General features: G+C 40.7%; 1 protein-coding gene across 4 annotated transcripts in view; it reads left to right on the plus strand.

The window, feature by feature from the left end:
• Positions 1 to 10,182, plus strand: part of POLH (DNA polymerase eta) — a 38,714-nt gene extending 28,532 nt beyond the window's left edge. For all 4 annotated transcript variants that reach the window (XM_055329888.1, XM_055329890.1, XM_055329892.1 and 1 more), the window contains 2 exons: positions 3,526 to 3,695; positions 6,294 to 10,182. In XM_055329888.1, the coding sequence (XP_055185863.1) occupies positions 3,526 to 3,695; positions 6,294 to 7,179 (1,056 nt within the window). In that variant the 3' untranslated portion in view covers positions 7,180 to 10,182. The remainder of the gene's footprint in view (positions 1 to 3,525; positions 3,696 to 6,293) is intronic.
• Positions 10,183 to 10,438: the final 256 nt, after the last annotated feature.

Below are 10,438 nucleotides of genomic sequence, written 5' to 3' on the forward strand. Positions count from 1 at the left end.
GTCGTCTGCCTTTGGTTCAGGTCATGATCCTAGGGTCCTGGAATTGAGCCCCATGTCAGGCTCCCTGCTCAGTGAGTGTCTGCTTCTCCCTCTCTGTGTCTCATTCTCTCTCAAATAAGTAAATTTTTAAAAAATCTTTTAAAAAGTAGCTTTATTGATATTTTCCATAAAATTCACTCATTTACAGTATACAGTTTGAACTTAGTATCAGAGTTGTTCAACCATTCTGCAATCAATTTAAGAACATTTTCATCACCCAAAAAAGAAATCCTATACCCATTAGCAGTTACTCACCCTAGGCAACTGCCAGTGTGCTTTGTCCTCATAGACTTACTATTTTGGACATATATGAGGACTAAGGCAATTTGTGGTCTTTTGACTGGCTTGAAATCTTTTGGTTAACAAAATAAATTTCAAGGTTCACTTATATTGTAACATGTATCGGTATCTTTTTTCCTTTTATGAATGAATAATATATTGTATGGGTTTACCATATTTTGTTTATCTGTTGATTGGTGAATGGATATTTGAGTTGTTTCCCTTTTTGGCTTTTATGAGCAATGTTGCTATGAACATTCATGTACAGATTTTTGTGTCGACATATGTTTCGTTTCTCTTGGGTATATGCCTAGGATTAGAATTGCTGGTTCACATGGTAACTGTTTAGCCATTTTGAGGAACTACCAGACTGTTGCTGTACTATGTTACATTCCCAGCAATATAAAAAGGTTTTAATTTCACTATATCCTTATTACTTTTTATTTTATCCATAGTGGATGCGAAGTGGTGTCTCATTGTGGTTTTCAAGTGTTTTATTGGCCGATATCTTCCTTAGAGAAATTTGTCAAGATCCTGTGCCCATTTTTGAAGTGGTTTATTTCTTCATTATTGCATTTTACGAGTTCTTTATATATTCTGGGTACAAGTATCTTGTCAGATAATTTGCAAATATTTTCTCCCATTCTGTTTTTTTTTTTTTTCACTTTCTTGATGGTATTGTTTGATGTATTCTCTCGTGTTTCCACAACTAGGAGTCCTACAAGTCAACTATAGACTGTCAGAAATCATCCACAATTACCTGTTTGTCCTATGTTAGCTGAATTGGTGATGGTGAATGTTTGTTCTTTGGTGGGGAACATAAACAGGGAGAGGATCCCAGTTGTGTTAATGGGCCTGTTTGCCTTTGTTCACTAGGTGTCGCTCTGTTCTCATTTCTTTTTATAAAGTTTCATAAGGCTTTAAAAGCCTTAAAGTGGGGCTTTCCCTCCCACTTTGTATCTAATGAAGCACAGTAGGGATCCCTGGAAATTTATCTGTCTTTAAGCTTAAAATAAGGACTTTATCCCAAAAGTAATTCTGGACATGAAAGATCCTTGTCACTTCACTGTTTAAAGTATTCTAGTGGCTTCCCTTCATACTTAAGTCCTGTGTGGATTTCTTTTATTCTATAATGACCAAAATGATTTGGTCTCTGGCTACTTCTCTGGCTACTGTCTTCTCCCCCTTCCTTCTCTGCTGTAGCCTCCCCTCCACTGGCTGCCTTCCCTTTTATTTAACTCACCAAACCCCCACCTTAGCAATTTTGTACTTGCTGTTCCTTTGGCCTGGAGAATCTTTACTTAGATATTAAAATTTCCTCCCTCACTTTATTCAGGTCTCTGCTCAAAGGTCATCTTCTCCAAGAGGCCTTTCCAATACCCTATCACATCAGTAGCCTTCATCATGCTCTGCTTTACTCTGCTTCTTCTCATAGCATTTTGTAGTCCTTTCTATTACAGCCTGCTTGTTTATTTCTGTGGCTCCTACTACAGGATAAGATCCATATGGGCCTGGACTTTTATTTTGTTCTCTCCTGTATCTCTAGACAGAAGCTGATACATAGTCAGCATTTAGTTTGTTGTTGAATAGTTTTAGTCAACAAAGACTCCTTTGTAATTGCCAATTTGTATTGTCTAAAGATAAATTCTTATTAATTTTATTTACAAAATGTACAAAAAATACAAAATATATTCTTACCCCCAAAAATAGTTGCTCTTGGTTTGTTTGCCTTTGGGGGTATTTCTTGTCACCACTATCTTTTGATTTTGAGGGGATCCCTGTGTAGACTTTTCACCTTCTTATATCTCTGCTTCTTGACCTTTATTTCTTTGTTTTGTATCAACAATATTCAATTGCTTAGACTTCACTGAAAAGTGGATCAGGGATCCCTGGGTGGCGCAGCAGTTTGGCGCCTGCCTTTGGCCCAGGGCGCAATCCTGGAGACCCGGGATCGAATCCCACGTTGGGCTCCCGGTGCATGGAGCCTGCTTCTCCCTCTGCCTGTGTCTCTGCCTCCCTCTCTCTCTCTCTCTGTGTGTGTGTGTGTGACTATCATAAATAAAAATAAATAAATAAATAAATAAAATTAAAAAAAAAAAAGAAAAGTGGATCAGTGATCTTGCTCTCTAAATGCAGGCTCACTACACTGTATCTTCTATAGATAGGGTAAAAGGAGGTGGTGCTAGTGGAAACTTCTGCACTAGCAGAAGACCAGATCCACTACTCAATCTTGACATCCTCCCTTGGATCTTCCTTTCAGACAATTACTTAAATGAGCCCTTCCTTCAGTCACAAAATAGAATAAATATTGGTTATAATCTTCCTGCATGGACAGCACAAAAAACGTTCAAGAGTCCCCATTTTCATTTATTCTGTCCTGTTCCCATCACCTGTCAAAATATCCTAGATATTCTAATATTTCATCATTCAGGTTCTGTATGCTCCAGTTACTTCTTATGCTAATAGCATAAATTTTTTAAAGGATTTTTTTAAGATTTTATTTATTTATTCATGAGAGATACAGAGAGAGAGGGAGAGACACAGGCAGAGGGAGGAGCAGGGTCCTTGCAAGAGCCAGATGCGGGACTCGATCCCAGATCCTGGGATCACGATCTCAGCCAAAGGCAGCTGCCCAACCTCTGAGCCACCCAGGCATCCCTTTTAAAGCATTTTATTTATTATTTGAGAGAGAGTGCATGAGCAGGGGGAGGGACAGAAGGAGAGGATTAGAGAAGCAAGGTCTCTGCTGAACAGGGAGCCCAAAGTGGCACACTGGATCCCAGGACCCTGAGATCACAACCTGAGCTGAAGTCAGATGCTTAACCCACTGAGCCACTCAGGTGCCCCAGCACAAAATATTTTTAAAAATGAAATGTCACTGAGGCACCTGAGTGGCTCAGTAGGTTAAGTGTCTGACTCTTGCTTTCGGCTCAGGTCATGATCTTGCAGTCCTTGGATCCAGTCCCATGTTGGGCTCCACACTCAGCAAGGAAACTGCTTGAACTTCTCTCGCTCTGCCCCTCGCCCGCACTTGTGCTCTCTCTCCTCATTTCTAAAATAAATAAGCCTTAAAAAAAATTAAGCGTGACAATTTCTAAACCATTCTGTCATGATGGTTCTTTTAATTTCCTCTCACACGGTTCAATATATAGAATCCAGATGTTCACAATAACTGTAGTTCTGGTCTCAATCTTTTTATATCCACAGAATGACAGGGTGGCCACCCAGTTGGCTGTGAGCATTCGTGTACAAGGAGACAAACGTCTCAGCAGCCTGCGTCGCTGCTGTGCCCTTACCCGCTATGATGCTCACAAAATGAGCCATGATGCATTTGCTGTCATCAAGAACTGTAACACTTCAGGAATCAAAACTGACTGGTGAGTTTAATTTTATCTTGTCTTTGCAGAAGACACCTGTGCCCTGATTTGCTCTAAGTCATGGGTATATAGTTCTCCAGCTGGGGTAGGTTCTTGGTGACTTTGGCCAGTAGGACCTATCAGAGAGGAATGGGAGAACACAACAGAAACCCCAGAAACAAGGCAGCTCAGTTACAGCTGCTTTGCCTACATTGGGTGCATTCCGGTTCTCAGGATGTGTTTCAGAGGCAGTGTACACCACAATCATCCCTGTCTTTGCTGCAAGCAGAGGGAACAACCAATTGCCTGTGTGAGTATGGAACTCAAGTTTCAAGGATACACTTAGGAACTCAACACTTAAAAAAAAAAAAAAAAAAGGAACTCAACACTTAACTGTTCTATCTTAAAACCATCTTTCTTGATAATGAAAATGACCTAGATTTAGATTCATGGATAATCTTCATTCTAACATCCCAATTACAAGGTCCACTGCTATAATACTAAATGTCATATTAAATTTCATTTTATTTGGTAATGAAAAATAACCAAATATATGATTGGAGTGTGTTTATTGTTCAGATATTAATGATTTTCAGTATTGGAATCCTCTATTTAACATAGCCTGTTACATTGAAAAAAGAATTCCTAATTCACAATGGAAATAAATTATGTGAGAAACATAAATTGGTTGTTTATAGATCTATGCTGAAGATTATAAATAAAAGTTTAACTTGAAACTAATGTGACATTAGTTATGTCAACTATAAATAAACAAAATTTCACTGAACACCTATTGCTTATCTAAATATGTGTTTATTACTACTGCATGTGCAGACCTACAATATGATAGGGTCTCTAAAGCTGGAATCCTTGTTCTTTGTGTGGAATAATTTATTTGACTTTTACTTCCTGGTATATGTGTTTATTTTAAAATATTGAACAGTTTCAATGAACTAAATGATAAATAGGATTCTATGTTCATATGAAACCTTAAAAATTGACAGACTCTAACAAATACTTACCGGGAAACTTACTGACAGGGAAGCATCAAAATGATCTGATTATAAGACTTTACAAAAGTATGAAACCAGAGGATAGTGAGATAACTGTCATAACAATTTTATCTTATTTTATTTTTTTAAGATTTTATTTATTTATTCATGAGAGACACATAGAGAGAGAGGCAAAGACACAGGCAGAGAGAGGAGCAGGCTCCATGCAGGGAGCCAGATGTGGACTAGATCCTGGGTCTCCAGGATCAAACCCCAGGCTGAAGGCGGCGCTAAACCCCTGAGCCACTGGGGCTGCCCCATAACAATTTTAAAACAGCATTTACTCTTCACCTCATTGAGGGGCTAATCTGTATATAAAACCATGTTGTAGGGCAGCCCCGGTGGCTCAGCGGTTTAGCGCCGCCTTCAGTCCAGGGTGTGATCCTGGAGACCCAGGATTGAGTCCCACGTGGGGCTCCCTGCATGCAGCCTGTTTCTCCCTCTGCCTGTGTCTCTGCCTCTGTGTCTCTCATGAATAAATAAAATCTTAAAAAAAAACAAAACAAAACATGTTGTATCTTCTGAAATTCAACTAATGTGAAAATTGTTTGAGTAATTAGACATAATGAGTTAACTCTATGACAGGAATTTCTTGACATATTTCTGAGACTAGGATAGGTAATTCCAGTTGTAGAATTTCATTCTCTAGAAACTCAAGTTGAAAAGTCTGTCCGAATGAGTGTTAAGCAGTACACTCTTTTTTTTTGTTTTTTTTTTTTAAGATTTTATTTATTCATTCATGAGAGACACAGAGAGAGACAAAGACATAGGCAGAGGGAGAAGCAGGCTCCATGCAGGGAGACAGACGTGGAACTCAATCCCGGGTCTCCAGGATCACACCCTGGGCCAAAGGCGGCACTAAATCGCTGAGCTACCTGGGCTGCCCAAGCAGTACACTCTTTAAAAATAGAATGAGTGGGATGCCTGGGTGGCTCAACAGTTGAGCATCTGCCTTTGGCTCAGGGCATAATGGGGTCCTGGGATCAAGTCCAGCATCGAGCTCCTGGCAGGGAGCCTGCTTCTCCCTCTGCCTGTGTTTCTGCCTCTCTCTGTGTGTCTCTCATGCATAAAAATCTTAAAAACAAACAACAACAACAACAAAAAAAACCAGAATGGGTAACAGGATTTTTTTTTCCAAGAGACTTCCCAGTCTAAATATTCTAAAGCTTTTTTGTTGCCCTGAATAAAATTTCTTGCCTCAACCCTGAATTACAGCTACTCTGATGTATCTTCTGATATATCTTATGAATACCTAGGTGTAAGGGGATCCAATTTATATATGTCTGACCTGGTTAAATGTTTACCAAGTCAGCAATTCTCAAGATGTGGTCCTAAGCCAGCAACATCAGCATCACCTAGGAACTTATTCTCTTGACTTGACTTGAATATGCCTAGGAAGGCATATTCTCTGCCTATCCCAGCTCTATTGAATCTGTATTAATCTCATACCCTAAAATTTAAGAACACTGCAATAATAGTTTCTTCTTGTGGCAGAACCATAATCACAGTCATTTACAAACTGCATCTGTGACCAGGTGCTAATCTTGTTCCTTTACTTTCTATACAGGTCCCCTCCCCTCACAATGCTTTTCCTCTGTGCTACCAAATTCTCCGCTCCTGCCCCTTCATCTTGCACAGACATCACCACCTTCTTGAGCAGTGACCCAAGTTCTGTGACAAAGATGCCAGTTTCCGGTTCAGAAGCTAAGACCCAGGGATGTGACCTAGCAGTGACAGCCACTAAGAAAGCAACTACTTCTCTGGAATCATTCTTCCAAAAAGCTGCAAAAAAGCAGAAAGTCAAAGAAGCTTCACTGTCATCTCTTACTGCCACTGCCCAGGTGCCCATGAGCAATTCACCATCCAAGCCCTCCTTACCTTTCCAAACCAGTCGTACTACAGGAATTGAGCCCTTCTTTAAGCAGAAGAGTCTACTTCTAAAGCAGAAACAGCTTAATAATCCTTCGATTTTCTTCCCTCCACAAAATTCACAGTCTAGTCCTGAAGAGTTAACAAACGGTTTTCCAACACAGTATCCAAATTACACCCCTGTCTGTCAAGCAGTACCAAAGCTAGGAACCTCTAAAACAACTCCTACAGAGCTGGATTTGACCCAGAACAGCCCAAGCAGGCTTGCTTCTTCCAGTTCTGCTCTGGAGGTGGCTCAGAAGTCAACTACAACTCCAAGTCCTATGGCAGCTGAGGACCAAGTGCCCTGTGAGAAGTGTGGCTCTCTGGTACCTGTATGGGAGATGCCAGAACATACGGACTATCATTTTGCATTGGAGTTACAGAAATCCTTTTTGCAGCCCCACTCCTCAAATATGCAGGTTGTTCCTGCCAGTTATCAAAGCAAAAGAAATCCCAAAAGCCCTTCAGCTTCCAATAGTAAGCGAACTAGGCCTGAGGGCATGCAGACATTGGAATCATTTTTTAAACCATTAACACACTAGTGGTGGCCTCAGGCTTACTGCAGGGTTTTAATATTTTACCTGGAAACAAGGAGATGGAAATATGTTCACTTCTCAAGGAAATCTATAACTTTATGAAATTTTTAGTAAGATAAATAATCCAGTTAGGTGCTGAGTTAAAACTCCCATCTCTTCACATGCATGGATTCTAATTCCATTGCTGATAGAGATGTAAAAACTAATTTATCATTGCAGAGATACAAATGCTTTGAGTTTTTAATCATTAGAGTTTAGGGAGGCAGTGTCAGAGTACAAATATGTGGGCCTTGAAGCCTAGGAGAGGCACTTTCCACACTTTTCCTCATCTGTAAAACTGATATGCGTTACAGATTATGGGAGATTAAGGACAATGTATTTAAAGTACAGAGCTTAAAGATGGCAGAAAAAGGAACTGGATGAGAAAAAAACAATTTAAAAAAACCTTTTCCCCAAGCTCTGTGACAGGGGCAGTTCAGATAATGCTTTGACCAAAATGTGATGTTTGAGATCAGGTGAAGACCTGAAACCCTCAAGTGATAACATGTTAAGGGCAGGCCTCTGTTCACAGAAGCTGCTCAATAAATACTGAATTTGGGACGCCGGGGTGGCTCAGTGGTTGAGCATCTGCCTTTTGCTCAGGGTGTGATCCCTGAGGCCTCGGACTGAGTCCCACATCAGGCTCCTTGCATGGAGCCTGCTTCTCCTCCCTCTGCCTGTGTCTCTGCCTCCCTCTCTGTGTCTCTCATGAATACATACATACATACATACTGAATTTCATACAACTAAACCCTATTTATGGCCACAATTTTAGCCACTGGCCCTTCTACCTCCTGCATTTGATCTAATGTAGAATAAGATTGTTAATGGGCCAGTTCAGAAACTCTGTTTAGACTGGGTAAGTCACGATCAGAACTAGATCATCTCTAGAATCTTGCTAGGCTGAGTGTGATTTTGAGAAACAGCATCAGTGTCATCAAGGAACTATTTAGAAACTGTCTCAGCCTCACCCCTATGGAATCAGAATCTGTATATTAACAAGATTCTCCAGGGTGTTTGAGTAATACCAATCTAGAAGATGCCATGGCCAGTCATGGGTTTGCAGAAGGCAATGACATTTCTTTAAACCCTGAAGTACAAATTTAAGAGGTACTACTTGGCCTTCAGGGCCACTGGCATGTTCATCTGTTCCCTTTTGATGTTTGAATATTGAGCATAAGGTTTATTGTAGCTTTCTGCACTTGTCCACGTATATAGTACTGTATTCTTAATCTTTGTTCTTATATGTGGAAAGTCAGCTTTTTTGGTATGGGAAACCTTGCATTACACAGAACCCAACTGAAAATGAACTGAACTAGGTGGTGGTGGGGGAAGTGGGTCAGAAGTATGGGGTATATATCCCTCCATCTCATATATAACACACAAACCAACTGCTTTTCAAACGTATTTATAAATTGCAGGTCTATATTTAGTTTGAAGAAGGTGGTAGCATTTGAAAAATACTGAGTGTCCCAGAAAATTATTTCTTCCTTCAAAAATATTTTCCTCTTGTGGCAGTTGAATAATGTGTACATGGCCCTTTCCCTACCATATCTGTAGTTTCTTGAAGTCAAGAATTCTTCACAGTGCCTTGCACATAGTAGGTACTTGATACTCACTGGATGAAACATGTAGTAATTTTAGATTACTAGAACTGGAACAGTAAAATTGTACATGCTACTGGGGGGGGCGCTGCCTTAAACATCTTTTTATCCTAAATGTTCCATTAATAAGGTATAGTTCACTGGTTCCTGAAGATTTCTCATTAAGTGCTGATCATTTTCTAAAGTCTCCTTTCTTAATCTAGTGAAAAATTTAAAAAAAAAAAAAGCCTAAAATGAAGCAATACTCTCAGGTCCTATACAGATTAAGTGGAACAAATTTTGAACATGTTGGTTGGTTGGAAAGAGTCATACAGAAAAGCAAAGTGGTAAAAACTTTGGTTTTGTCGGTATAGAGGCCAAGACGGGTGGGGATAGTGGGTAACTAGTAACAATAACAGCAGCACACCTGTTTTCTTGGAAATGCCAACCCTGCCCCACGTACTGGGAATAAGCCCGTGGAAGGGACAGCACACAGACATGTAAAGGTCAGTGTTGGGTGAAAACTATAGCACCTTTTTGTTGAATACAACCTTTTCTCAGCTGTTTATCAACAGTTGCACATAGGAAGTAAATGGCTTAGTCCCCAACACAGGAGGAAGTTGTTCAAACACAGGCTTCTTACAGTAGCAAGTTAAGCCACTGATATTTTTAAAAGCAGCAGAGCTTGAATAGTTAGGAAAGCTATTAATTTAATACTGTGGGGGGCAGCCCCAGTGGTGCAGCGGTTTGGCGCCGCCTACGGCCCTGGGTGTGATCCTGGAGACGGGATCGAGTCCAGGTCGGGCTCCCTTGGATGAAGCCTGCTTCTCCCTCTACCTGTGTCTCTCTGCCTCTCTCTCTCTCTCTCTGTGTGTGTGCCTCTCATGAATAAATAAAATCTTTAAAAAAAAATTTAATACTGTGGGGACAGAGGTACCTGGGGGGCTGTCGGTTGAGCATCCAACTCTTGATTTCAGTTCAGGTCATGATCTTGGGGTCTTGAAATTGAGCCCTGTGTCACACACCAATTGGAAGATTGATTCTCTCTCTCTCTGTCTGCCCCCCTCCCCCACTGCTGCTTGCAGGCTCACACACTCTTTAAAAAAACAAACAAACAAAAAACCAGCAAAATTCTCCCACAGAATGCCTCATGGGACTCGGACCACATTTATCATTAAATTTGTTTTGCAAGGACGCCTGTGTGGCTCAGCGGTTAAGCGTCTGCCTTCAGCTCAGGTTGTGATCCCAGGGGCCCTGGATTGAGTCCTGCATCGGGCTCCCTGCATGCGGCCTGCTTCTTCCTCTGCCTATGTCTCTGTATCTCTCTCTGTGTCATGAATATTTTTTAAAAAAATTCTTTTGCATGAATAAAATATTTAAAAAATCATTTTGCAAGGATCAGTACTCAAAATGCAGCCCCATAAAACAGGCCAGGTACACAGAAATAGGAAGAAAGGACTAAGGTTTGGCCTTCAGCTCCAAGAAGCCAGTTTAGGCTATGTAAATTTCACTTCAGGCTCTACTGCATTGCTAGGGAAAGTGTGAGGGCCAGATTACCGTGACTCTAGGATCCATTCTATTAAGTAGCTGGCATGCTAATCTCCATATCTCTGACACAGCACAGGAGCAGGCTCCTCACCACT

This window comes from Nyctereutes procyonoides, unplaced genomic scaffold (assembly GCF_905146905.1).
Source record: "Nyctereutes procyonoides isolate TBG_1078 unplaced genomic scaffold, NYPRO_anot_genome, whole genome shotgun sequence".
In the NCBI taxonomy this organism is placed as follows: Eukaryota; Metazoa; Chordata; class Mammalia; order Carnivora; family Canidae; genus Nyctereutes; species Nyctereutes procyonoides.